The sequence below is a fragment of the Lagopus leucura genome, unplaced genomic scaffold, assembly GCF_019238085.1.
Source record: "Lagopus leucura isolate 7727_CA_CO unplaced genomic scaffold, USGS_WTPT01 Super-Scaffold_810, whole genome shotgun sequence".
Lineage (NCBI taxonomy): Eukaryota > Metazoa > Chordata > Aves > Galliformes > Phasianidae > Lagopus > Lagopus leucura.
This window is the reverse complement of record NW_024962261.1, coordinates 9,955,113-9,982,875: the sequence shown is the minus strand read 5'-3', so window position 1 is coordinate 9,982,875 and position 27,763 is coordinate 9,955,113. Positions and strand designations below refer to the sequence as shown.

Below are 27,763 nucleotides of genomic sequence, written 5' to 3'. Positions count from 1 at the left end.
ATTTTATTATATTTTCATTCTTGATTTGTCTGTTTTATTCTTGATATAATTTACACAGTGATCATTACAGAAATAGCTCTATGATCTGAAACACTGATACACTGAATTAGCAGTAATTTTCAAATTCTACAGTTTTGGTGATGAATTATGGCCTTTACTGTCCACAATTAACTGCAAACTAAAACAAGCATCTTCCATTTTAAAAGCATTTGCTAGGCTTCTCTACTGAAGTAACTAAGACTTGAACCTCTAAGACTGACTAATTCTAGGAGCTCTTGACAAGACCATATCACGAACAAAGATCTCGTCTATGCTCCTACAACAGGCAGAAATTCAGAGTACACTAGCTTCTCTCAGAATAACATGTACAAACAGAAGAAAAATCGAAGAATATTTCACTAATAATCTGGAAAATACTAACACTTCCAGTGTACTTACGTTCTGGAGACAGCAAATGCATGCAATGGCCCTTACATTACCATCTCTTCAAAACATATGAAAGCTGGCTTAAATATAGTATGTTTTTCAAAATAAGCCTGGGAGCTGTTTACCTGTAGTACCAAGGAAAAGTAGGACTGTGATCCAATACGTCCAGAAGAGGATAAGCACAAAGAATGTCCAAAATGGCTGGAAGACTAGCAGTGGCAGGTGAATAAAGACCTTGCCGGCCACATGGAACAAGGCAATTGTGAGAGCTACTCGTTTGCGCATAATTAACATTATCAAAAGCAAGATAACCTAGAAGAAGAAGTTTTACAAATCACATTTTAGAGAACTCAAAAATAAGCAAGCAAATACTTTGCACAGTTGGGATATTTAAACAAAGAAAATTAACATATGTTCTATTTTGCGAGCACAAGATCAAAATGTAAAGTCTGGATCAGCTTCTTTTGGTGAGAAATTATTTTCCAAATTACATATTTAAGGAATTCTAATCTCAAATTATTTATTTGGAATCATCATCAGCTACAGGCTTACAAGAGTATGCCAGATTTCACCCTCAGTTACGCTGTTATAGCAATGAATTTAGCAAGATTGGAAGATTTAACAAAGAAAACAATTTAACATTCATTTTTGGACACTGTATGGTGGACTTGTCATGTAAGTCAGTCAATCATTGACAATTTTTAGTTGCAAGGCCAATGATTTTGAGTGAATAACATGCCTGAGAGAACACACACTGGTTTAGTAGTGTTAATATTTCAGAATCATAGAATGGCTTGGGTTGGAAGGGACCTTAAAGATCATCTAGTTCCAACCCCTCTTCCATAGGCAGGGTTACAAACTACTAAATCAGGCACTAGATAATATTGATCAGGGCCCCATCCAACCTGGTGGCTTTGAGTACCTCAAGGGATGGGACATCCACAACTTCACTGGGCAGCTTGTGCCAGCACTTTCAAAAAGATCCTTGTGTAAGTGGAAGAAATTTGGGAACAAGTGATTTCAGAAATATGAGCAGACTTTTAAATAAACTGAAATTGCAAAGTACCTCTGAACTGGGAGCCTAACAAAAATCTCATAAGTGAAACTGGATTGGGAGCTTCATATTCATGGGAGGTCTCTGTGGACATCTTAGAGTACAACAGAACAGGTGCAGAGTTAAGAGCTCCCTCCTGATACAAGAACATATTACAGAACAATGCTAAGAAGGAAAAAAAGACATTGCAGCAGAACTTGTAGTAGAAATAAACATTTAAAGCTTGCGAGATATAAACCTCACACCTGAATAAACAAACAGAAAGGTCAGACAAGAAAATCATTTGATAACTAGGAAAACATACCGTGAAGACAGTAGCTGAAATGGCATAGATCAGGAGAGCCTGACGATTTTCTTTGGCTATTTGAGTCTCAACAGCACTGGCAGACATTCGTTCTTTAGCATAGAGCCACCACAGGACTCCTGTTCCACCTGTGTTTTAGAAGAGAAAAACAGAAGTCACATTAAAGATGCTCTTTCTGTGACACAGTCACATCTAGTACCAAAGCAACTAAGAAGTTTATTTTTTCAAGTCTGGTCTGATACAGAAGATTCAATGAAACAGATGGATAACTCAATACGAATCTGTAGAATCACAGAATCCTATGAATTGGAAGAGATCCTTTAAGATAATCTACAGCTAGATCACATTCTCAGAGCCCCATCCAGTCTGACCTTGAATGTCTCCAGGGACGACAGAGCATCCACCACCTCTCTGGGCAGCTTACACCAGTGTCTTATCAGTCTTATCATAAATAACTTCTTCTTTATATCCAGTCTGAATCTCCCCTTTTCATTTGAAACCAGTTCTCCTTGTCCTGTCACCGAACATCCTGATGAAGAGCCTGTCCCCTTCTTTCTTACAGCCTCCCATTTGATACTGAAAGTCTGCTACCTGGTCTCTTCAGAGCCTTCTCTTCTTTGTGCTGAATAGATTCAGCCTGTTCTTGTAGAGGAGGAGATCCATCTCTTGGATCATTTCTTGTGGCCCTCCCCTGGATGTATTCCAACAGGTCCATGTCTCACCTGTACTAAGGACTGCACATTTGGATCCAGTACTCCAGCTGAGGTCTCATCAGAGCAGAGGGGCAGGATCATTCTCTTGCTTTGGTGACCACACTTCTTTTGGAACAGCCCAGGACACAGCTGGCTTTCTAGGCTGCAAGGGCACACTGCTGGCTCACATCCAGCTGCCACCCACCTCTACCCCCAAGTCCTGTTCAGCAGGACTGTGTGCTGTCTTTACATCCTCCAGCTCGTAGTGACAGTGGAGGGTTATCGTAACCCAGGTGCAAGACCTTTCACTTCAAAGGATGGAGAAATGCTCAATTCTCCTCCGTTTCTGTCTTCTCAATTTGATACACTCTTTCCAGAACCTCATCCCACTGTGCCCGCTTAAAAGATTTACAGCTTTTTATGTTTTAGAGTGAAAGTGTGTGATGCAACTAATTCATAGGAAACTCTAGGAGTTAGGTAACAGCAATCATTAGACAGACAACAGAGGAAGTAAAAGTGAAGAAAGGAAAGAAGGAGCAATAAAAGGAAAGAAAGGCTGAAATTATATGACAAGATGTATGCAAAGATTCAGGAGGGGAAACCAAGAGGGAACTTTGGGTAAGGACGCAAAATATCAAATGGAAAAAGAGGAACCTATAATCTCTGGGAAGATCTACAGAGAAATAAAGGAACAGTCTTGACCCTGAAAACAGCACCTCAGATTAATGACAGAGCTACACGTGCATCAAGACATTGTCTTTCAGGCACTGCAAAAACATCACTGAAAGGTACTGTGGTTTAAACAGAACAAAAGGCCAGGAGGCCAATACAATATGATACCTTCTTCTAACCACTGTTATGAAAACCCAGCCTTTAAACCAGTACTTCAATTGCATATTTTACTTGTCTTTCAAGTTAGAATTTTTTTTACATACAGGATTCCAGCCTCTCAATGAACTAACCTTTGCAGCTTTTTTTTTTTTTTTTTTTTTTTTTTTCTCCTCATAGTACTCTTTTCTGTTATTCCTTGTTAATCATCTCCATAACCTTATCTTTGCTAAAGGTACTCTACTGAGCTCTAAACTGGAGGGTGCTCTTTTGGCATCTCATAAGCATACATCAAATAAAGAATAAGCAGTGTATTTCATTGAGAACACGTCCTTTTTCAGTCTCTGTGATGGCTGCAATTTTTTAGAACATTGTAACAGTAAGTTACAGTAAGATAAGTTATTAAGTTCTTTCATTGAGTCTGGTTACCCAAGAATCATAGAACATCTTGAGTTGGAAGGGACTCATAAGGACCTTCCAAGGAAGCTGTAATTGGTAGATGTAAACACAAATGCTCACACAGCAAAAAAAATGTGCTGCTGCCACTTCTTCAATAAAAGGGCGCGTGGGTAATGTCACGGGAACCATTTGAGTTTTCCCACAGTCCACTTCTGAAGAAGCTGTCAGTGTTCTGGCCATATCTGCATCCCACTGTACTGCTCATTGCTTATTACATATGGCCTCCTTACTGCCTTTCTAGAACCACAGAACATTCTGAGCTAGAAGGGACACTCAAGGATTAAATTAAACCTCCTGCTCCACAAAGCACCACCCAAAACTCAAACCCTATGTCTCAGAGCACTGTCCAAACGCCCTTTGAACTCTGACAATGGGGCAATGCCCACCGCCCTCTGGTGCAGACCCTTTCCCTGACGCAGCTCCATGCCATTCCCTCAGGCCCTGTCACTGTCACACAGAGCAGAGCTCAGCGCTGCCCCTCGCTCCTTGTGAGGAGCTGCAGCCGCCATTGAGGGCTGCCCTCAGCTCCTCTGCTCTGCACTGAGCACCTGCCCTCCACACATAGCCCTTCCTCACAGCTCTCCTTCGGATGCTAATAGCTTTATGTCCTTGTACTGCAGCATCCAACCTGCACCTGTAGGTGAGGCCGCACAGCACAGAGCAGAGGGGGCAGCTGCTCTCTTCACCCAGTGGCAGCACTGGGCCTGCTGCACCCTGAGGTACTGTTCGCCCTTTGGGCTCCACAGCACAATGTTGTCTCATGTTCAGCTTGCTGTCAGACAGAACCCTGCAATCCCTTTCCACCGGGGCTGCTCTATGCCTCTTGTTCTCAACTTGTACATATAACCAGGGCTGCCCCACCTCAAGTGAAGAATCCAGCACTTGCTCTTGTTGAACTTCATGCAGTTGCTGACTGGCCAGCCCACCAACCTGTCCAGATCTCTCTGCAAGGCCTCCCTACATTTGAGGAATTCCACAGCTCCTCTCAATTTGGTGTCATCTGTATTACTTAGTATGCACTTGAATCCTGTATGCACTTGAATCCTGAATCCAGGACATTTAAAAAAAACACTACAGGAACTCTGAGCCCTGTGGAACCCTACCTACCCTACCTTACATTTACTGCAACATTCTCAGTGGAACCTGTCAGCCAGTCAGTTCATTCACTGTATTATCTTTTTGTCAAGCTGGATATTTTGTCTAGAAGAACTCCCTGAGAAACAGTATTGACAGTTTTGCTGAAATCCCAAAAGCTTATACCCACTGGCTTTAATGATCACATCCTGCTGGGCAAACCACTGTCAGTTTTAATTACTACATAGGTATTCTTACATTCTCCTAAAGACAGTTTTTAAACTCTATGTTTACTAAATGCTTTATTTTTGCTGTCTTCAAAGATAGAGTTTCTTATTAATTTTTACTTTAAAGTAAAGAAAATACATAAAAAAGCTTACGAAGAAAATATATATGTATTTTTTTCTCTCTTCTGTGGTCACAGACATTGGGATCAGTAAGCAGAAAAAAAAAGCGATGGTCTGCTTTTTTTTTTTTTTCTTTTCCAATCCCTTGCTAATACAAATTGAAAATCACATTGCTAGTACTTTCTAATTCAGTGGCTTTTTTCTTGTTTCTCCCTTATATTCATCTGTCTATACATCACACATCTGTTGCTACTACAGATATAGAATATAACCTTCATAGAAGATAATGCAGACTAAGAATCATTCTGTATAGGACAATCTTTGGTTATGCTCAAGATGTCATGGCTGGTTCTACTTCATACATTACCTAGGTCACGCAGGACTTCCTAGGTCAGTGGAAATAGGATTTGATTAGAAATTACAGAAAACCATCCTTGCTTCCTCTCTTTAAGGACAGGCCTAAAATAGCCCGCAGGAGGACTGAAGGATATCATCAATGTGTCACGGTGATATGGACAAATCTATGTCCTGAGATACCTTGAGGCCACATAAACAACATCTGCCCTTTGATTCCCAAAAGCCTGAGTACACCCAATGGGTTGGTATGCTATCAACATATCCAGATCAGCTTGCTGATATGATTGCAAAGTTAAGCAAAAGGCAGCGGTTAGGACTGCACGAGTGAGGCTGAAAAGAAGCTTGCTTGCCAAGCAAGAAGTGCAGAAAATCCCTATGGAGCAACATACTATCTGAGAGTGTACTGCAATTACAAGGAGGTCAAATGAAAGCTGAACAAAAAGGAATAGCTCCAAAATAAAAGCAGCATTTTGCTAGTCTGTAGACATAGAAAACAAATAAAAGAACAGGGCACCTAAAAACTTAGAGATGAACGCAACTTACCAAGTGATCCCAGAATGACAAGAATTGTTAAAATCCAGACAAGCACTCTTGAAATGTACCTAATTATAACCATCAAAATCATGGACAACACTGGAAAAAAAAATAAAGAAAAAAAGATGAATGAGATAAGCAGAGCAATTATTTCAAGTAGGAATAGCGTTTCTAATTCTTCCTCTGCACTAAGATCAGACTGCCTTCAAAATAATTTTTAGGCAGATTTATTTTCTGCATCTTACAGACTCACTGCACAGATAGTTAAGGAAATCAGGCACCTCTACATCTCCTGCTTTGGTGCTGCTGATTAAAACAAAAGAGAGCATAAGTACATGTACATGGTACACTACATACAAAACATAATGCGTACGTATAGACAGATGTATTTAGACAATGACATAACAGACAGCAAGACATGTTAGTACTCGAGTCTAGTAACATGAGCACGCCTCCTCAAGAACACAACTTTGTGCTTATTTTCAGCATTCAAAATGAGTTATTTAACAAGCTCTGCTCATACAGTTCCACTGTCATTCAGGAACTACATATTAAAAAGACATCTTCAGTGTCAGCCATCTATAATTTAGGGAGTAGTGGACATTTCCACATACCTATTTGTACACAATAATAAGCTACTAAAAACAGGCTTAGAGAATCACACTATCTAACCAATTATTTAAAAGTAAATTAACTATGAAAATATTAAAAAAGTGGAAATTATCACACAGTTTTCTCTTTCAAGTTAAAACTAACTGTATGTGAAACACTGTACAAACTTCCGCCTCTTAACCCAAAATAACACTAATAATTCAGCCACTAACTTTCAGAATATTCTGGATAGTTATTTTATCATTACAAGGTAAAACAATAATCAGCTGTCTGAGAGCTGAAAAGATAGTCAATCATCTTCTGTTTCTGTTGAGTGGTAACTAGCCTCTTCTTTTTATTTATTTATTTGCTGTAACTACAAAGGCAGATTAAAACAGAAAGACTTGTTTTTCAGTTACAGCTTTGCAGCCTTTTATTTTAACCTCATACTGCTCATATGCATGACTAGTGTCTGGTGCTTTCCATTTCACATTTACTGTATCTGGTATACTCAGAAAAAAGACTTAGGAGTATACTCATTAGGAAAGTAATTTATGTGAGTGACTAGCATTACACTTGAATTTACAATATTTTGTTACCACAGCTCTTCATTCTTGTGTAGTTTGTCACTTTACAAGCCAGAAAAGGCCTGTATTTTAACTGAAAAACCATTCAGTACCTCTATACAGCTGGGAATTTATAGCTTTTTGGCTGAGTTTTTCAAAGGCCTGAAGTTTTATTTATTTATTTATTTATTTAGGAGGATGGAGTAACATAAATTACATTTCCTTCATAAAATTCGAGCATCCCTGCACAATTAATTTAAATTAAACAAACCAAAACAAGAAGGATAGTATTGTGCACCTCTCTGTTCTTTTTATTTGGAAAGGGACTTCAGTTGGCAGATGAATATTATAAAAGAAAAACGTGAATATTTTAATAAAAATGAGGAGAATGCAGATGCTCTGTTAACTACACCAAAACTAATGTTAGCTAATCACCTGTCCCACATCTTCTATCTCCCATCAGTGGAAGAGGAGAAAAAAACAAGAATGCACATGCATTGCTTCTGAAGGAGTCATCTAGCTGTCAAAAAATATGTACCATTCTGAACCATTTTCTAAGGGCTTAATGCTATAATACATGTCTGTTTGTTATTTTCTTCTCATATTGTGATTAGAGGGTGTTAACAATCTCCTACTGCAGTAAATAGCTAATAATGAGAAAAACAATTACCTAGTGACAACAAGCAAAGTCCCATTATAATCTCTTTGCTGGTCATAACTCCACTAATCAGCCTGTGTAAGACACTACTGTCACTGACAAAGGTGATCAGGGCCTCTGCAAACTTGGCATAGCAGGAAATGTTCACAGGAGCACAGCGATGGAAGAATGGAATAGGTGCACTGGTGACACAAGAAAAAAAAAATCAGGAAAAAAAATTACTCCTACTTAATATAAATGCCACATCAACACACAAATGAAAGGTGAATAGATGCAACCACTCCACCCTCATAACATCATAACCAGAAACCATGTGTTGAATGCACAAGTGCTGCTGGAATGAGGATGATTATATGGGAAATGATGTTGTTCTTACAGGTAACCCTGTGAAGTTGGAGCGCACATTCCAATAGCATATTACCCTCCCACCCATAAACAGTAAGGCTCACAAAATGTATGTTCCTATTTCACTGAAACATTTCTCATTCAAGCGTCACACGATGAACCAGCAGCTGAAACAATGCCTCTCACACGTGTTGAAGTGGAGTACTGCTCACGTTTGAAGCAAAGAAATCCCAGAATGACAATACTACTCTTAAAAGGACACATTTTGCACTTCAAGACATCCGCCGTTTACTGTCGTCAAGCAAAACCAATACATACATTTTTAGTATTCCCCCATACTACACTTATTCTTCTACTAAAGGCTACAGTCACATTGTTTAGCTTCACTACTTCAGTAAAATAATGCATACATTCTCTGCAAAAACATGCAAAGATGTCTCTATGACTTCATTACTCCTTAACTGCTTTGGAAGCATCCTCTCTCAAAACACTGGGGCTAGTATTTTTTTGAATGCTCAGCACGATCTGCTATCAAGTGTATCAGGGGAAGATAAAAGAGCAAAAATCTTCACATGAAAATTGGATAATTTTGTTTTCCAAATGTTTCCCATTTCTGGCTCATAAGCGATGTCATATCTCAAAGTAGCCTACCAAATCTTTGTGTCAAACTTCCCAATTGCAATTCAGATGTATACTTCATTAATTATACACTCCTTTTTGTAAATTGATCCAATAAAAGAAATATATTTTGTGCTAAGTCAATCTTTTATAGTTAAATTTATTTCCTCTTCTGTGATGTTCCTTCCTTACAAGATTTCAGGGGATTGCAGCAGCAGTGCACATAATATTTTGCAGTATCCCCATTTCAGCAGTGACTCATAAACCAATGATTTCCTATTTGCTTAAACTACTCATAAATCCCAAGCCTTTCTAGAATTCCAACCTTTATCTTAAACACACTGTGAGCAAATCAGCTGTGTTAGGCACATTCTTCCTATGCATTGCTGCTTTCTATTTTGAAGAGAAAAAAAGGAAAAACAACGTTCCTAAAACCATGAGAGTGCAATTATCTGCACTGAATTCAGGAAAAATTATGATTACCTTCCAGTCTTAGATAATTAATAGATTCTAGGGTCATGATTGAAGTGACTGACAATTATACATTACACAGTTCTAATCTCACGGTGCCGAAAAGATGAACACATTCGCAAGTGCTCATGTTATAATCTACTGTTGGTTACTGATGAAGGCGGCAGTTAAGCACAGCAGAGCAGTTCTGTGCTGTTGTTAAAAAACAAACTAAACCAATATTGATGGCAGCTCTATTAAAAGACAGCATCCTCTCAGTCTAGTTGGGATATGCAACATGCTACAGTTTGTTATAAGCATTAATACTGGGAAATATTGAAAATTGACTTTTATTTTGCTGTTAACTGCTCCAACTTTGCACAAATTCTGGAGTATTTAAAAAATTGTCAATACCAGCAGCAATACACAATTTTTGAGCTGGGAGTATGGAAGGAACTATTATCTCTGCAATATGAATAAGAAAATACCAATTTTGAGGAGTCTAGCAGGAATAAAATGCCATTCCAAAATCCACCCTAATAGGAAAAAACGTTTTTTGTGTACCGCTTTGTATTGCCTATTTAAACACTCCTCGTATTACAGTACTCTCAGTACACTATTTTAAGTTACCTATTTTCCTATGCAATAATTAATTTCTAACTTTATCATAATTAATAAAAAATGAGGTTCCTACAAGCTTTCCTGAATAAACTGCACTCCGGAGAATTCATCTTTTGAGTTCTACTACTATTTCAGTGATTCTGTCTCAATGAGAAAGGAAGGCAAGGTGTCCTGTTTAATTAAAAATGCAATAATAGATCTATTCCCTGTAACTTGTACTATCTCGTATGGCTTCTCAATCATTACTTGGTATATTGCATACTGAAATTGAATTGCAGGTTTCTCAGAATAATAATATGCGCTTAATGAAGAATAAAGCAAGTGCAGTTCAAGCCAGCAGATGAAGTTAAGACCTCTACCAAACTGTTCAAGTATTCAATTTCAGAAAATCTCTTCTTTCACAATTATACCCACAGAAACCTATTGTATGGGAACAGCTGAATCATGGCCTGAACCTCTGATTGATCACTGGAGGTGAGCAATGAGTCAGCCCTGGCAGCACAGGTGAAGACAACTCTCCTGTGCTACTGGAAGGGCTGGAGCCTGGCTCCACCTCTCCTAGATCCCATTTAAGAGCTGACTATTCACTGGAGAAGGATCTCCTTTGGAGACTGCTCCTCCTGGAGTCTTCTCAGCGAATCCAGGACAAGGGCAAGCTTTCCATCCATTCTTTAGTGTGATAACCTGTTTAGCCTAACTTTCTTGTGTATTTCTTAATTATAATATCCACATATTCATTGATTGTACACCTATGTATAGGGTGATTGGTTGAAATGCCACTGTTACCCAGCTTTTTGTTTTCTATAAGCTTTACCAAACAGACTCTTAGTACAGCTCCGCAGAGCTGGCTGAGAGAGAAACACTGGAGGAAAAAGCTGAATGGATTTTCCTCTAGTGTTCTCTATTCCAAAACTAAAAAGAAAGGTTGTGATCCCCTGAGACTCAGAGATTCTAGGCAGTCACAGCAGAAACATGAATTGCTAACTGCACTGCTAGGCTGAACGGTTAAGTTAAAGGTACATAGTGCCTTGAAGGTGGTGGATCGGAGTCCCTTGAGAACCAGAGTCTCAACTGCAAGGTGAGAAGTCATCAAATATCAAGGGACAGACCTCACAGCTTGAGCTACCTCCAATTCCACTTCCAATTCCATGGGAGTTAGATGATGTTTCCTACCTCTGACAGATTGAATCAAAGAAAAGGAGGGCTGGTAAGTTCAGCCAGAATGTCTCAGTCTACATTGTGCAGGCTTTTCATTTGTCTCCCTCCACAGGATTCCATTTCCCCTCCAAATTACACCAATTTTCTCAAATAATTTAACCATAAAAATCTGAAAAACAGAGTGGATTACATATACAATATAGGCCTTTTCTGCCTGAGGGCATCAAGCTTAGACTTCTCAATTTCAAAAATATTCAAATATGTTGTACATTTTATTCATGCCAAATAACAAAGGGGAAATACACCACTGACACAATAGCTTTTCCGAAATAACTTGAGGCAGCGTTTCCACAGAATTTACATAGTATCATTAGAGTTCTGACATACTGTTCTACTTATCTGTTTTCTTATTAAGTTACATTCATTCAGACTGAATGGCATGGGAACACACAGTGAGAAAAGTCAATATATATCTGACAGAAATTAAGACTGACAAGGCTTTTCAGTATGCAAGCCAGCACTGAAATTTGCATTTTTGTATTACAGCTATAACAGCTGGTTAGTTGCATAGAATACTGACTTGCTGTGAGGAAAAGTAAAATAAATAAATTAATTCCAGCTGCTACATACATTAAAATATATATTCACCAGACAGCCTACCATAACAACAAGAGATACTTAAAACTAGAGTTTCTAGAACTGACATTTTATTAAACTTTAACAAAAAATGATGTATAGGGCAAGAGTAAGCAGTTACAATCTCTACTGGATATGCTTGAAAAGCTAAAATGTGAGAAAACAGAACTGGATTCTTCTTGAGAAGAATTATTGATGAAAATGTGTACAATCACTTCTTTTCACAGAAATGCTTCCAGTGGAGCCAACACGGCTAGCAATAGCAGAGTCTCTGGAGCAAGAGTCCTTTCTCTCTACTTCACAAAAAGCAGTCCAGCATAATATTTTGAACAATAAAACTCAAATTGATCTGTTTATAAAATAAAAATCCCTTTTTATTTCTTGAGCATTCCCACATTGGTCATTTGGGAACTGAAAGAATTAAAAATGAAGCAACTTGCTGCACCTGATTAGTTGATGTAAGGTGCAAAAAGTGAATACTCGACATATAATTTCTGAGGCATATTGGATTTTTGAGAGAGAAAATGACATAGTCACACATGGCTCCCTGAACTGCAGCACTGGAAGGCAGCTGGCTGTGGGTAAAAGGTAGAAAAACAGCTGATACTCAGCACTGTACTGGTTACATGAGACAGTAGAGAACTGAATTATATCAGCTCAGTCATCTTACTAATGCATGCGTGGATAATTCATGTTTTCCTTTATAAGCTGTATTCCCAATGCGTTTTAAAAACATGCAACAATAATAAAAAAAAAAAATCCATCTGTAAAACAAGAAATTTATGAGGCTTGTTTTCTAAAGAACACTTAATCATATAAACAAATTAAGTCTCTGTTCCCTTCACCCCCACATCAGATAAGATGTTAATATTACCTCTCTGGAACAGGATATTTAGGACACAACTTGGCAGCCCTCGGGTCTGTAGTATATTCTGATGGCAGTAGTTCATAGCTACACAGAGTAGATCCTGTTGAGAGGGGGGGAAAAAAAGAAAAATGACTGATGGAGAAAAATTAAATATTCCTAATCTTTGCAAACAATATCAAAACTGATACAGGTTGCCATTCTGCAGTGCCTCATGCTATTACTGCAATGCTATGCTACAGCTCCTCCTGTAATGAAGCACTGAATCAAGCCCAGCATATACTTCACTTAACAGAATTATGTTTTCCATCTAGTATTGGATTTTCCAGAGTTTATAAATTCAAGAGGAAAAGGCTGATTCATGATCCCATGTAAAAGACACAATGCACCTCAAAGTCATTCTTCCCTGCTACCCCACCACATTTTTTCTTGATGATTCAATGTATGAATATTGCATAATACAACACTTATTACATTAATAAATATTCAGTTTACTTTAAAAAAACGTTCTTAAAATACAACTGATCTATAGACTTCAGAGAAAGGAATAAAGGAACCAAACTGCAGAGGTTATGTAGTTGGCCAACTACAATGCCTGACTGTATCAAATCTCTAAAGCTCTTAAAAAAGCTAAATATTCTACGTGTACAAGTCAGTACAGTATTATAAATATCAAATCGCCAAAAACAAAACTCAAACATTATTTCAGTTTTACTTAATATCAAACATGTGCCTAATGGACATATACTACCCAGGCAGCTCTCTTCCCATTTGTCTATGATCAACATACTCAACACTGACACCAGTGTTTCCAGGAAAAGAGCAACTGCCAAGTCAGATTGGAGCACTGGTTTCTCAGAAACAGGGGGAAGAGAGAAAGGCTGCAAGGGGATGAGCTGCTTATCCAAAGTGAGCTTCTTCTCAAGCTTGTTTGCTTTCTAATTCTCCAGTGCAGGGATTCTGTATGTGTAAAAAAGAATGGTAAAGGCTACATAACCAACTAAGGACATCTTGGTGATCCACAGGTAGATTTTATTCCTCATATTCTCAAAGTCTTCTCTCCATGAATACTTAGTAGAAGGGATTTCTACAAACTGGATCTAAATAATATAGACATTATTAATTTTTCCACAAGTTAAGTTGTGAGTCTTGAGAAACACTCTTCTCTTGGCTTGTGTGATACAAAACATAAGTACTATTCATAGAAAGTGAACATACTATTTGAAGAAGTTGTAAGTATCTTGTTTATCATTGGCATATTGCTACCCCTATGAAAACATCTCTATGGGCTGGAACAGAAGACAGAACAGCTGAGGAAGCTATTCCATTCAGTCTCCGGAACACTACTTAAGTATTGCTTCTGCAGAGTCAATTTCTGGGGGGAAGACCCAAAACACCAAATACACCATTAAGAAAGTTAGATTTCTTGCAGAGGGAAAACATCTGAACTCTGTTTTTAATTGTACCGTTTGTAAGCATCCTGATGCTTCTGTCTGATTTTGTGGATAATACTGTATTATATAGAAAGACATGAGACAAATTTACCTTCTTAACATCACAGTGATAAAAGGAGTATTTAAAAGTAATTATTGTTCTTTTTGGACAAAAGGCACTATAATATTGCAGAAGTTTTTGATCTGGACACATTGCTATAGGTGTGAGAGCTATGAGGTGGGGTACACTGCAGGAAGCAGTCACATATGTACCATCTCTTACAGACACAAGGAACAAGAAGATACTTAACTGTGTTCTGCTTTCTATACAGAGACCAAAATCTAACTTACAGAAATTATTTCATGAAGAAGTAGGAGGGACTGTATAAGGACAAGCTTTATACAGATTCAAGACACTGAAAATGAGATGTCTGCTCTGTTTTCTTGTTCAGTGCTACCAGTGTTCAGCTACAGCTTTCGTAACATATACAGAGGCCCCCACACCATGTAAGCGCAGAGGACAGGTGAACTGTGGAAGGCCTGTGGTGTTCCTTGTGACTTTTACTGATCCCAGCTGATAAAAGAGAAAGCAGGATTCACTATAGGCCTGGAACAGGAGAACCTGACAAAAGAAGAAGCGCATTTCAAAGTCCTTCTCTTTGCATCCCACTCAAAAACGTAACGGGAGAAATAGTGAATGCCAGATCATAATCTGCACACAGACATTCAAGCAGAAATTGTTGATGAAGATGAGCCAGAAAGTCCCTGGCTGTGGAGGAAACTGGAAACATGTTGCCAGTTCAACCCAGAACCCTCCTGAGCACGCCCCATCCTGTCATTCAAAGGAGCAATGGATGCTTCTGGCTGTCACTATCACCTCTAGTCTGGGACTCTCATCTCTTGCAGTTGATACGAAGAAGGAAGTGATGCCATCCAAAGGACAAGCTGGATAAGTGGGACCACGTGAACCTATTACGTTTCAACAAAGCCAAATGCAAGATGTTGCACCTTGGTTGGAACAATTCCAGACATGTACAGACTGGGGAAAACAAAAATAAAATCCATGCAGCAATGGGATCAGGAAAGCCAAAGTGCAGTAAAAAAAAAAAAAAAAACAAGAACTTGACAAGAGATATAAAAAATATCATGGGGTTCTGCAGGTACGCTGGTCAGGAGACATGCAAACCCCTCTCTGATTCTATGAAATCCTTCCTTCAGAGGGCAGTAAGACATTGGCATAGGCTGCCCAGAGAAACTGTGGATGCCCCTTCCCTCCCCTGGAGGGGCTCAAGGCCAGGCTGGATGGGGCCTTGGGCAGCCTGATCTAGAGGGTAGCAACTCTGCCCACAGCAGGGAGGATGGAACTAGATTATCTTCAAGGCTTTTTTCCAATCCAAGCCATTTTAGAATTCTATGATGATTCTTATGAACTGCTTGCTCCCAGGGCTCCTCTGGGCTATGGCTTTCAATTTTACGTTCATGGAACTTGCTTCTTTAGACTCCTCTAATATGGGCTATAGAGACTAATCTTTGCATAGCCAGTCTCAATTGTGCTCTTTGAGTTTATGAGTCCTGGAGAAGCTAAAAGATTAATTCCAGTTATCTACTTTGCTGAGACAATTAGTTTACCAAAGACATTACTATTATTCCTAAACTACTAACACTCTTAATTGTTTCATAAACATTGTACGTAGAATTCAGAGAACAAACTGAAAAATCATTATATAATAATTATTTGCTAATCTCTCTGCATATATTTCTTCTGGAGAAATAATCAGGCAAATAACATTCAACTGTCCTACATGGATTGAATTTGAGATCACAACACGCTGTAACCTTAAAGAAAAATACTTCTGAACCGTGTGGACTAACAGCTGCCCAGCCAGCAACGAATACACCAGAGTCTTATGGTCTCATAGGGATTTTTATTTGGTGCTTTCATACACTAGGTGGTATTCTGGAGATGCAACACCGTTTCTGTCCCATGGCTTATCCATAAAAAGAGCTGCTCTAGGCATTAGAATATTTTGAGGCCATGATTGGAACAAAGCGTCTCAGAAGATATGCTTTCCTTCCAACCTTAACACAGTCATGGGTGCAATCGTCCCATTTCCTTAAAAAAAAAAAAAAAAAAAAAAAAAAAAAAAAAAGATGGAAGCTTAAGACACTGGATCATTTACCTGTGAAGAATTCTGCTGTAAATCCTAAAACCAAAAACCACAGACTAGGTAAGATGACAAGCAGTGTTTCCATACAAAATTAAGTTACTATCATTGCTAACAGAAGTCCCTCTTCATTCCTCCCAAGTTGAAAAAGGCTCAAGCTATCATGAAAGGAAATACACTGGTGCTGATTTTTCATTCCTAGGTTTGACAATTGTGATTATATCCTGTCAACCGTATGAAATAACTGCACTGAGAACGCAAGCACTAAGAATACATAAAGTTTAGGCTTGGATCAGTTTCCTACTTGACAAGGCAGTAACAAAGACACTTCAGAAGCAGATAGTTCATATTTAATGCTTCATTTAGGAATGAAGCAGCATTATGTTATGCACAAGTTAGCATCAGAAGTATAAATGAGTGAGAAAACAAGAACTCCACATCTCAGCTATTGATATGAATACAGTCTGAAGTAGTAATTAACATGGAAGCATCAGAGGTCTGCATAAACATACCTATATATATTGTAGACACCTCTGCTGTAAATGGTTCCAGGACACACGTAAAAGGCCTCATGATGACAGAATTTTACCTAACATATTAATCTAATTTCTGGGTCATACTAGAAACCAGAAAAGCACTGATGCCTTGAGATTAGCAAAATGGCATTGGATGAAGCACTGTGGTCAGGACTTCTCAGATAAATACAACAGATTCGTTCTCAGTGAATAAAGCAAGTTTCATTCTTCAGAACTATTCTTCAGTGTCTTTCAGGAGCACACAGTTTCAAAGGAAGGAAAGTGAGGAGACTGAATGTATCTAAACTCCTGGGTGTTCCAAGGGGATGTACCATCACCTGACATTCACAAAGTAAGGATGACAACACAATCTTTATGATGACAACAGAGCAAGAATTCACACATGTAATATAGTTCTTGTTTTCCTCTCTTAACAATTAATAAATCTTACACTTCTGGACAATTCTGTGCTTTCCCCTAATTCTTTCATTGTACTAAGTAGCTCCAAAATCTCCTTCCCACGCAGCAATAACCTGTTTGTAGTAAAACACAAAACATACACCAATGATTATTTCCTACCCCTTCATTCTGCAGGTATTCCATTACATTTGATATTTTGTTCCACTATCACTGACATCATATTTTTTCATGTAATTGTAAACAATTACATGGCAGTAGCAAGATTCAATTAAGAATTGAGTTTCAAACAAGACGCTTCTATTGAGGGAAAGGAGAAAAAAATGGTAGCAGACAGAACAGAAACAGAAGAAAAAATGTCAGAATCTGGCAGTGATATAACTACTATTTCTAAGGTATTTCTATGGCAAATACTATCAGCACACTGTAAGGGTTTACTTTGATTACTATGTGTAAAAAAATTATTATCTTCAGACAAAAAAAAAAAAAGATTTCCCCTAGAGCTCAGACAGATGCCCTCCTCTGGTCCAGGCAGCTTGATTTCCTTTACTGACTTACTTCAGGTCAGTTACAGTAGCAGACTTAATGTACCTTCATCTCAAACTCTGAAGTCTACCTGAACCCCAACTTGCCTGGTCTAAATACAGAATTCTCCTTATGGAGATGTCTGACAACACATATTAGAACAGAAGTAATTTCAGGCTCCTAAATCTGCATGTAGTTATTTACAAAACATATATGAATGCCAGCTCTCATAAAGACTAGTTATTACAAATAATATTTAATTAAACATGTCAGACATTCTGGCCAGCTGCTTAGTGCTGTTTATTTTTTCGTTTGTTTGTTTGTTTTAATACTGACACCACATAGCTCATTTCTCACAATTATAAATTAATTACATCTTCAGGGATGTTAAGAAATGCTTTGGCAAGGCCTTGAAAAGGCCACTGTAATGTTTCCTACATGTCATGCACCAATCGGCTTTCTGTAAAAAAAAAGAAACAATACACAACATGTACAGGTTTTTTTGTTTTTTGGTGTTTTTTTTTTTAAGTGCGAAGACCAAACAAAAACATCGAATCCCTGCCTGAAATGTTCTGCTGGGTGACAAAGTCCTGGAGAGATCAGCCAATAATCAGTTCACATTACAAAATTTCTTTGCTGTACAAAATCCATTAGCTCCATAAAGTCAACTATTAGTTTGTCTGGGTGAGAGCAGAAGTAGAAAACATTCCCTCTAAATGCTGCATCAGCTTCAGGAGTCATTTCAAAACACATATAAGATTTTCAGCTTGCATCTTTGTACAGGGTGAAGATCTCAGCCAACTGCCCAGCATTCTCCTTCCTTGTTTTGCCACTTCTAAGAGGTCCCAACCAATTACAAGTATTCTGTCCATCAGCCACTCTCAACAGACTGAAGGCACACACTTTCTTGTTTCTTGAATCTCAGCCTGGCTTTCTGAAGAACAGAGTTCTCTTTTTCTTAGATGCAATGGCACTGCTAATGCAGGACCTTGTAGTGAGAAACCAAGTAGGGTAGAGAAGTTACTAAACTGAAATGGTGCAGCACTATTCACTAAATCATCTCTTTTTCCCAAATTACAGCCGAATAGCAAGTGCATCATCATTGATTCAGGAAGCCAAAAGGCTGCTTCACAATGAAATGCTCTTCATGCCTCAAGCAAGAATTAAGAATCTGCCTTAAATGCCTATTCATAACTTTACAAACACATGCTGTACTGCTTACAAACACATGCTGTACTGCACTATAACAAAGAATTCCTCCCTAAAAGCTTTGAGTTCTGGGGTAGCAGTTCTATCACACTGTGTGTAAGCAGTTAAGTACCTGCCCCATTTTAGGAAAGAAACCATAAATGCTAAACTATTTGAAGGATCATATCTTAATGTCAATAAAATAATAAAATCAGTATGTTGCAGGATGTATTACAGCTTCTCATAAAGACGTTCAGGTAAAATTCTTCATCTGAATTTACTGTGCCAACTTTTGATGGGCTGAGGCACAACAGAAAACTTCTTTTGAATAGAACGACTCTTAAGCAGTAATTTAAGAAGAAATTGCAAGGTGTAGAGACAGGTAAGGTGACTTCAGGAAGGACATCTGAGCCAGATGAAAATGGCTAGTTCTTCAAATTACGTGCAGCAACCCACACAAAGCCTATCTTCAGCATCACTATAATCTTCAAGCTGTAGAAGAGTTAAAGCTTTTAGAAAGGTTCAGCAGATCAAAATTAAGGTGTTATTGCATTCTACGCCCATGCATTTTCAAATATTGAGGCTTTTTTTTTTTTTGACAGGCGTTAGAAATTGTTAGCATGGAAAACTCCACTGACTGTCACAGTAAACCAAACAAATCTCTTGCCTTCCTTCTTCAAACTTAACTTGATAACATCACTAGAATAGAAACTGCAACTAAACTGTGTGCAGTCATGTTCAAATTTCTCAGATTTCCTCATCGTTCTTTTTATAGGGTTTATTGTCACTTGAAATAGCCTGCAAGAGTTTAATAGTTTTATGTAGCTTAAACCTTTTCTTAAAGCTATAAAGCAGCTCTCAGAGAAAAGATCCTGATTAACGAATCCTGTAATTTTTATATTAATTCAATGTTCTTTTGCTATTGCAGGATTGAATAATGCTTTCAATTTTACTATCTATCCGCAAACTGTGTTGCCATAACATTTATGGTGCTCAACAGGTAGGCTATTTATTTGCTACAAAATAAACTTTTTGGAACCTGCCCTGAGTGGTGAACATTTAAATCAGAACTAAAGCCATGAAAATAAGTTCCACAGAACTGTGTGATTCCAGTTTTGTACAGCATACACTTAAAGAAAGAAAGCCTGACTTAGTTCAGTACTCTTTTTTTTTGGTTGTCTTGAAAAGCCCAAAATCATATAATGGAAACTGGGGCTTCTATTTTGCTTTAACAACATATTTCACACTTTTGGCCAAGCTTCTCTAAGCTGAAACAACTGGCTCTGATACTAATTAATGAAAAACTGAGTTTTGTTTAAAACCTAAAAATGCTAAGGGAGATACACTTAGAATCACTAAGACAAGACACATAGTTTTTAGGAAGAGCAACTTTTGCTATACTTTAAAAAATGATTATGCTGAAAATATTTCAGGCGTAGTTTATATAAAACTTCACATAGAAACACAGAAACAGTATTTGTGGTTACACAGTATTACAGGTAACACAGGCTGCTTTTTACTTCAAGACGTACTTAAACTCCACACAAAAATATACTGAGTCTGCACTAAGTAAGAGAGACTCAGCCACATTTAGAGGTGAAGAGCAAAACCATACTACAGTAATACTAACTTTCATTGTGGGCTTAAATTGACAACAGTAAACAAATTACATGAGGAAGTTATCACTCCCAGACTATCCCCTGCATGGTGCTGAGACAGCTGTTTGCACACAGACTTTCAAGTAACATGCTTTAATTCCACACTATATTAAGCTCTGTGATTCACCTGTCAGATACCAAGATATGCAGACAATTCACTGGGAAGACCTGAGAGTGCTAATAGTGTTCTAGGGCCACTTGAACTTGTTTTGTTTTCAAAAAAACAAAACAAAAACAAGTGCTCATAGTACCAGTAGTAGAACAGAGAACAACACGTCATTTCTGTCTGTGAAAAGCAGTCAAGTTCACTGCTTTGAACTTGGTCAACCAGACAGACTCATCATTAGCTGAGTCATGAAGACATCTCATCATAGCATTATAAAATAACAGGTGTGAAGTCTAGAACAAAATTCTCCACTTTAATAGTGGAAGAACTTGACAATTTCCTCAAATTATTTTCAAGTTTTTACCTTTACTTTGTTTTGTATGGTCCAAAAATTTATTATCTCTCATGCATTTTATTATGCATAGTGTTAAAATACAAAAATGTTAGTATCATTACTACAGAAAAAAAGTACTGCTTTTGGGGATGGAGTACAGTATTTTATATGGCAATAAAGTTGTTCTCCCTGTTATTTTTTTTATAGTGTTCATTTTTTTATAGTTTTTAAAAAAGCAAAAAAAGAAACAAAAAAACAATCCCAAAGCAAAAAGGTATTGCCCTGTGGCACTGAATAAAAACAGGACAATTTCCCACAACCACAGACATGCTTCATGTGCAGTCTGACAGCAGAAATGCAAAGAGGTCACAGGCCTCTTGAAGGTATTTCAACAGTCAGTGAACAGCAATATCAGAACACTTCTGTAAGAGCTGGAACATGCTCAGTGTTAGACATCCTCATTATACTTTCTGCTCCTGTTTTAAGAATGAGCCTTCAAAACTGTCCAAGACATGAACACAACCATACTAACATTGTAAGCTTTAAGGGAAACGTTACGAGTTCAACACTATTTCTTAGTGGAGATTTCATTTTTCAGATAATGCACAAGTCTTTCTACAATCTTACAAAATTGGTACATGAATAGATATGCTTTTTTCATACCATTAGTTTCTGCAAATTTCTGAACATCAGCCAAAGTTTTTAGTTCTTTCCTTGGGCAAGCTGACACACACAAAGCAAGAGATTTGATCTTCTGGTGTACCAGATCAATATTGCATGGGTCCAAGAAGAATACATACCTAAGGAGGAAAAAATGCAAGTTACTTCTATTTTAATCAACAATTACATTGAAGAAAATTAATCTCAAACTACAAGATTCATTCAAGACTAACTTTAAATCTACCAGGAAATGTGTAAAATTTTACATTAAATACAATTGTATGATTAAAAGGAATTCATATACTCAATATATGCACCACAAATACATCAGTATTTTTACTGATTTTTTTATTTTTTGGATCATACAGCAGGGATATTAAACTATCAGATGCAAATCTATTCAAATCTATGTTTACAAATATACAGACTAGCACTTCTATCACACCTCTTCACAGATATCTGTCTTTCAATTGAAAGATAGAGCTTCTTTCAAAAAAAAAAAAAAACCAAAAACCTCAGTATTTCCAGGTTTTCAAAAGATACACAACAAATCACATAAGGCTATACTTATCCTACAAAAAATGACCATCTGTTGTTAATGAACACACAGAATATGAAAAATTCCAAACAGTTTTTTGGTTTAGACTGATTTTCTACAGCACCAGCCCATGAAGTCGAGCATATCATATTAGTATTTATTTTAAATTAAAATTCACATTCATGTAGATCAAGTGGCTAGAGCTCAAGGGCAGCATTTTAAAGAGATTCTATCTCACAACTTTCCATGATGGCCACTGCCACTAAAAACAAACAAACAAGCTGCTTGTGAAGTACATACTATAGCTCCCTAGCCAACTTTATCTCCTAGCTATGCATACTTCATCACAAAGACTAACCCTACAGTATTGCCCATTTGTGGTATAATGAAGTCAGATTATCTCTTTTTCTTCTCCCAGAAGCTGAACAAGCATTTCAAACTCCCATAACTCTGGTAACATGTCATGAATTCAAATACTCTCTTCATATTATCTAACATAACAATGATAAAAAAAAAAAAAGCAAGCGATATTAAATGACTTTTTTCTGCAGTCAGAAATTCATCCCATAATCTATAAAAATTCCTTCTAACCTCAGAAAACTTTTCCAAGCTACTTTACAGTTACATAGAGTTTAAGTACATCTTAAAATATATAGTGCACATAAGACTTCTTTAGAAGCACATTAACAGAAATAAATACATTAATGTTTCATTTGGATACTTGATACTGCTACGTCAGAAAGAGTTAGAACAAAACGTAATGTCCAATATGTTTGACACTACATACTTTAGAGATAATACTTTGAAAGTGACATAATTCTTAACAAATCTCACAAACCATGATGAAATGTCAAACCATACATCTTTCTTATATAATTGGAACTAACCTGCTTCAAAAAACACAGCACAGATACTAGAAAACGTAAAAACAAATACATTCTATCAGTAGGCCATGCTCGTAAAGGTTAATGTTTACATTCCGTTTCAACATTTTTTATGTGCAAATTCCCAACTAATCTTCCTTCCCAGTAAAAGTTACCTATTATCCAATTCCAGTGTATGAGTTACTACTACTCTCTGCAGTTTCTCAGCCCTTAGCTTCAAGACTTTGACTCATTTCTTGAAACTTGAAATCCATGTTATCTAAGTAAAGTGTAATATGGTAATACATCATATGCATTCTTTTCTTTGTCCTTACTTCATAAACATTCTATAAACATCTTTGAATTGATACTGAGATAGACAGTAGCATGTTAATTGGATAGTCTTGTCACCACTTCTTCTTCACGAAAGCAAGTCCCTGAAGATGCTGTTCCCTCCCGTAAGGAGGGGGATTTGGGCATTGTTTAAGGGCATATTAAGTTGAAGCAGCCATTAACAAGAACATCTAAGACTCAAATCTGAACAACAAATGATGAGGGAGGCAGTGATGATCACAAACCTGGTCATCTCACTACTGTCAAATTCTGATAAAGGAGGGAGACAAACGTAAAACATGCACCATTAGTGAACTACAGCAACTGATGGGCTATCAAGTAGTAGCAGGCAAACAGAGACTTTGCAACTGATACAGATACAAACCTAAAGGTCCAGGACACTGGAGAAGGTCAGTGGATCTATGCCAGCTGAGGTGACAACAGGGATGGGAACAAAGGGGAAAATACATAAAAACGCGTAAAAGGAGTTGGCTGTGTGTATGCTAAGGCTAGTCAGAAGGAATCCTGCAGCTGACTACCACAGCCTATCCAATTTTCTTACTAAACCCTTGGTTCATCATCTCTGCATGATGTTGCTCCACGCAATGCTGCCAGGTAAGAGCTACCAGGGGACCAGTACACGTAGATGTGGTGCCAGCAGCCCTGAGGTGACTGGCACAGCCACGATGATGGCCTGCGGATCTCTTGTGTGAGCCTGCACCAGGGCCTGCTGGCTCTGCCAGTCCCAGGGCAGGAGGGGACTGTGCTGTGCCTGTGTGCTGTGTGTCCTGTCAGCATTCTGCAGTGTTCGTCCAGCTGTGTCCCTCAGCCTGGGACACCCCAAATCCCTAGGCTGGGCTCCAATGGTTGTGCAGGAGGGTACTCCCAGCATCCTTAAACATGTACTGCTGGGACAAGCAAAGGAAAACCACTTCAGCATTGCTGGTACTCAGACTGGAAGACAGCCCAACATTCTTCAAATGAACTCAAGGACTAATCTATAATCTTAACATCTGGAAAAAATTAGTGTTTTCTAAAATAAATACTACAGTTTCAAGTCAGGACAGGCAACTCAGAAATACAACGCAAATATAGTGCCATACACAGTTTGGACAGAAGTATGTTTAAATGGACACATGTAGTTCAAATACTACACTGTACAGTTCAGAGATGACTCTAACAGAAATAAGGCAGCTGCAAATCAAATTCCAAGCTACGAAATCAGTGACTTCCATCCATGCTCTACGAATCACATTTTTCTATTTCAAACAGCTAAAACATGAAATATCAAACAACAGCATGATAGAGGAAAGTGGTTTGACTTTTGAGCTACAATTTATTGAAAACAACTAATTTTATTGTAGAAAATTCTATACCATGTCACCAATGAACAGGTTTTGCTCATGTCTTGTACTGCACTTTCAGTTCTTCAGAATCAAAAATAGACCAGTTCGTTGGTAAGACCGTAACTTAGATCAGCAATACAAAGACTTGCAGCTTCCATGCTGCAAGTGAAAGTTTGCTTGCCTTAGGAAATTCAGTATGTCAAACTCACAGCCTAATAATTCTTATGTAATATCTCAGCAACCCACTTTTTTTGGAAAACAACACTTGTCTCTGAAATTCAGTACAGTGAAAAAAATTACTTCAGGTAAAAATAAATGCATTAAGTTTTTAATATGTCTACATTCCATAGGTATAATAAAAACTAAAAATGTTGAGTTCATGTCTCATTTTAAATGGATTCTTATACACATAGACAAAGATGGCACGAGACTACGTCAATTTTCAGAAGTCACAGTATCTGAAAGTAAGATCAATATCAAAGTTGTTCATCCTGAGGAAGAACGTTCAAACTGAACTTCAGAATAAGTTAAAATTGTATCAAACTTATACATATATAATGAAAGAATATATAAAATAATTTTTTAAAAAACTACAGGTATATAGGATAATCTTCCTTATTGTTTGGAGTTTCTATTTTGATATGTTCCTTTTTTTCCTAAAGGTAAAAGGAAGTAATGTAATTTCAGAAATGATCTGAGATTAGAAACAGAGCATCAATGGCTCTGGCTCTTGACAAGTGACCTATTCATGACCATGAGAAATGCAGTGATCTCCTCTTCCCATGTAAAAACAGGAAGTCAAAGCATCATCCTTTTATACAACACATCTCGATTCTGGAAGCATGAACAGTACATTTTAAGCACAGTGGCAAATTACGTCAATAAGCTTATATTACCTTCAAGTACTTCATACATTCTTTTATTTGCCAGTGTCATTGACATCCTCAAGGCATCTCTATACAGGCAAATGAGCACTTTACAGAACAATCATTTACTGTTATTTGTAAGCATCTTACCAACATAATGGAGAACTTAATTAAACTATCACAATCAAAATAAATGATGTATAGGGCATCTAATTTTACTAAATAAAGTTTTCTGCATGCACGCTTAAAACTCCACCTGGCTTTTGTTATGAGCTAAACATCAACACTTTTCATGAGTCAAAGGCATTTATTTAAGGTGAAATGCCACCTTAACTCTTCTGTGTAACAGCATATTTATATCATTTTGTACTTGAAGGAAGAGCAATAACTCAATTCTGCATAATATTGCTGATCAAAAAATACCACTGGCTAGCATTTCAGAAACCTAAACAACAACAATAGGAATCAACTATGCTTTCTGAATAAAAAGCCATTTTTATCCCTATCGTAACTGCCAAAACTTGAATTAACTAAACTAATTTAAAGTGGAGAGGTTTACTGAGAATCCAGTGCTGGACTATAATTCTACGTCTTACTCCAAAATTACAGTCTATTAAAGCTGTTTTTCCTTCATAGAATACAAAGACATCCGATTCACTCTTTGTTGACAAGATCAAGTTGTAGAAAACTCCTTCCCCAATTCCACTTCACTGATTTCAGTTAACTGTTTTGCATCTATATGATCACATCACAGTGAGATCCTTATCCTTACTACCAGATTTTCATGTTCATGCAGATCACTCTTCACTTCTTCATTACTGTCTGTAAGGTTTACTGTCATTTACAAGAAAGAAAATGTTGTTTTTAGAGACGATTTAGCTCTTCTGCCTTGGACTGGGAAATGAAGACACAATTACTCTGCCAGCAGAACGAAATGAGAATAACTTAACTATTCCAGAATCACAGAGCTGAAAGCCCTTCCCTTCTCTATACAAACTGAAATATTAAATAGGAATAAGACAACATGATTTCTACATATGTCTGGAAAGTACTCCTAGAAAAAAAAAAAAGCATGAAATATTCCCATGACCTGTCCTCAGACACTGCAGGAGCTACATCTGCTAGAGACAGATGCAAAGTATCTGTCAGATATCCTATCCCTAGAGGTGTTCAAGGCTAGGTTGCATGGGGCGCTGGGTAGCTTGGTCTAGCATTAGATATGGAGGTTGGTGATCCTGCCTGAGGTACAGCGGTTGGAACTTGATGATCCTTCAGGTCCCTTCCAAACAAAGCCATTCTATTGTTCTACAAAAGTAGGTTGTTTCTTCTGAAAAACTGCCCCAAAAAATTAAAAAGTCATGGAGTATGAGAATGCGAAGTATCACGTGCCTACAAAAGAACTGGTTTCTAGCAAATCAGGGTACCTTTGACAACACCAGAATAGCTGGAGAATAATTTGTCCTACTAGAAAGAAGGCCTTTTCTCACTCTTACCAAACAGAAATGATCCCATCCCATGTAAGTGTACCCAATCATTCACTTAAGCCATTTCTGAAGCTGCAATACCTTTTTCAGAAAAATGTGATCCTTCTGAACTGTACAAAGTCTTTGGCTTGACACATAAAAAACACTGTATGTTAACTGCATTTAAAATATTCTCTATTTCTATTAGTAATCTTTCCATCATGTCTGTACAAGATGAATTCATTTCACAGTTGCAGATGTTTCTCCTCATGATGATCTCTGTCAAATGGATTCTCTGGAATTTATTACACTATTATATATTTCAGTCATGTGCCTGTGTTTTTCCACCTTCCTACACCAAGACAGACACCATCTCTTTATCAAGGGATGGAAGTTTAAAATATTAATATTTAATATTATTTACTTATTAAGGTGAAATGCCACCTTAACTCTTCTCATATAACAGCATATTTATATCATTTTGTACTTGAAGGAACAGCACTTGAATTATTTTCTCTAATAACACAAGAATGACACTTCTGTACAACACACATCTGACTTTAAAAAGCACTGAAATACTGACATAGTAAATAGGAAAATTATGCTGGGTAAGTTTTAAGCTTTTCAACTCTCCTAGAAGTTCCTATCAGTTTAAGAAAAGATCTCCTGACAGAAAAAAATCTGTAGAAGTTTTCAGACTATTTATTTAATTTCTTCCAATGACACAACAGATACCTGGCAACATTAAATTTTAAATTAGATGTTTGGAA

At 37.4% G+C, this 27,763-nt stretch overlaps 1 protein-coding gene across 4 annotated transcripts in view; it reads right to left on the bottom strand.

The window, feature by feature from the left end:
- SLC44A1 (solute carrier family 44 member 1) overlaps positions 1–27,763 on the bottom strand; it is a 79,317-nt gene that overhangs the window by 28,369 nt on the left and 23,185 nt on the right. For all 4 annotated transcript variants that reach the window (XM_042866182.1, XM_042866184.1, XM_042866185.1 and 1 more), the window contains exons 4-9: positions 21,588–21,724; positions 12,593–12,686; positions 7,903–8,072; positions 6,085–6,174; positions 1,785–1,912; positions 552–738 (exon numbers count right to left, since the gene is read on the bottom strand). In XM_042866182.1, the coding sequence (XP_042722116.1) occupies positions 552–738; positions 1,785–1,912; positions 6,085–6,174; positions 7,903–8,072; positions 12,593–12,686; positions 21,588–21,724 (806 nt within the window). The remainder of the gene's footprint in view (positions 1–551; positions 739–1,784; positions 1,913–6,084; positions 6,175–7,902; positions 8,073–12,592; positions 12,687–21,587; positions 21,725–27,763) is intronic.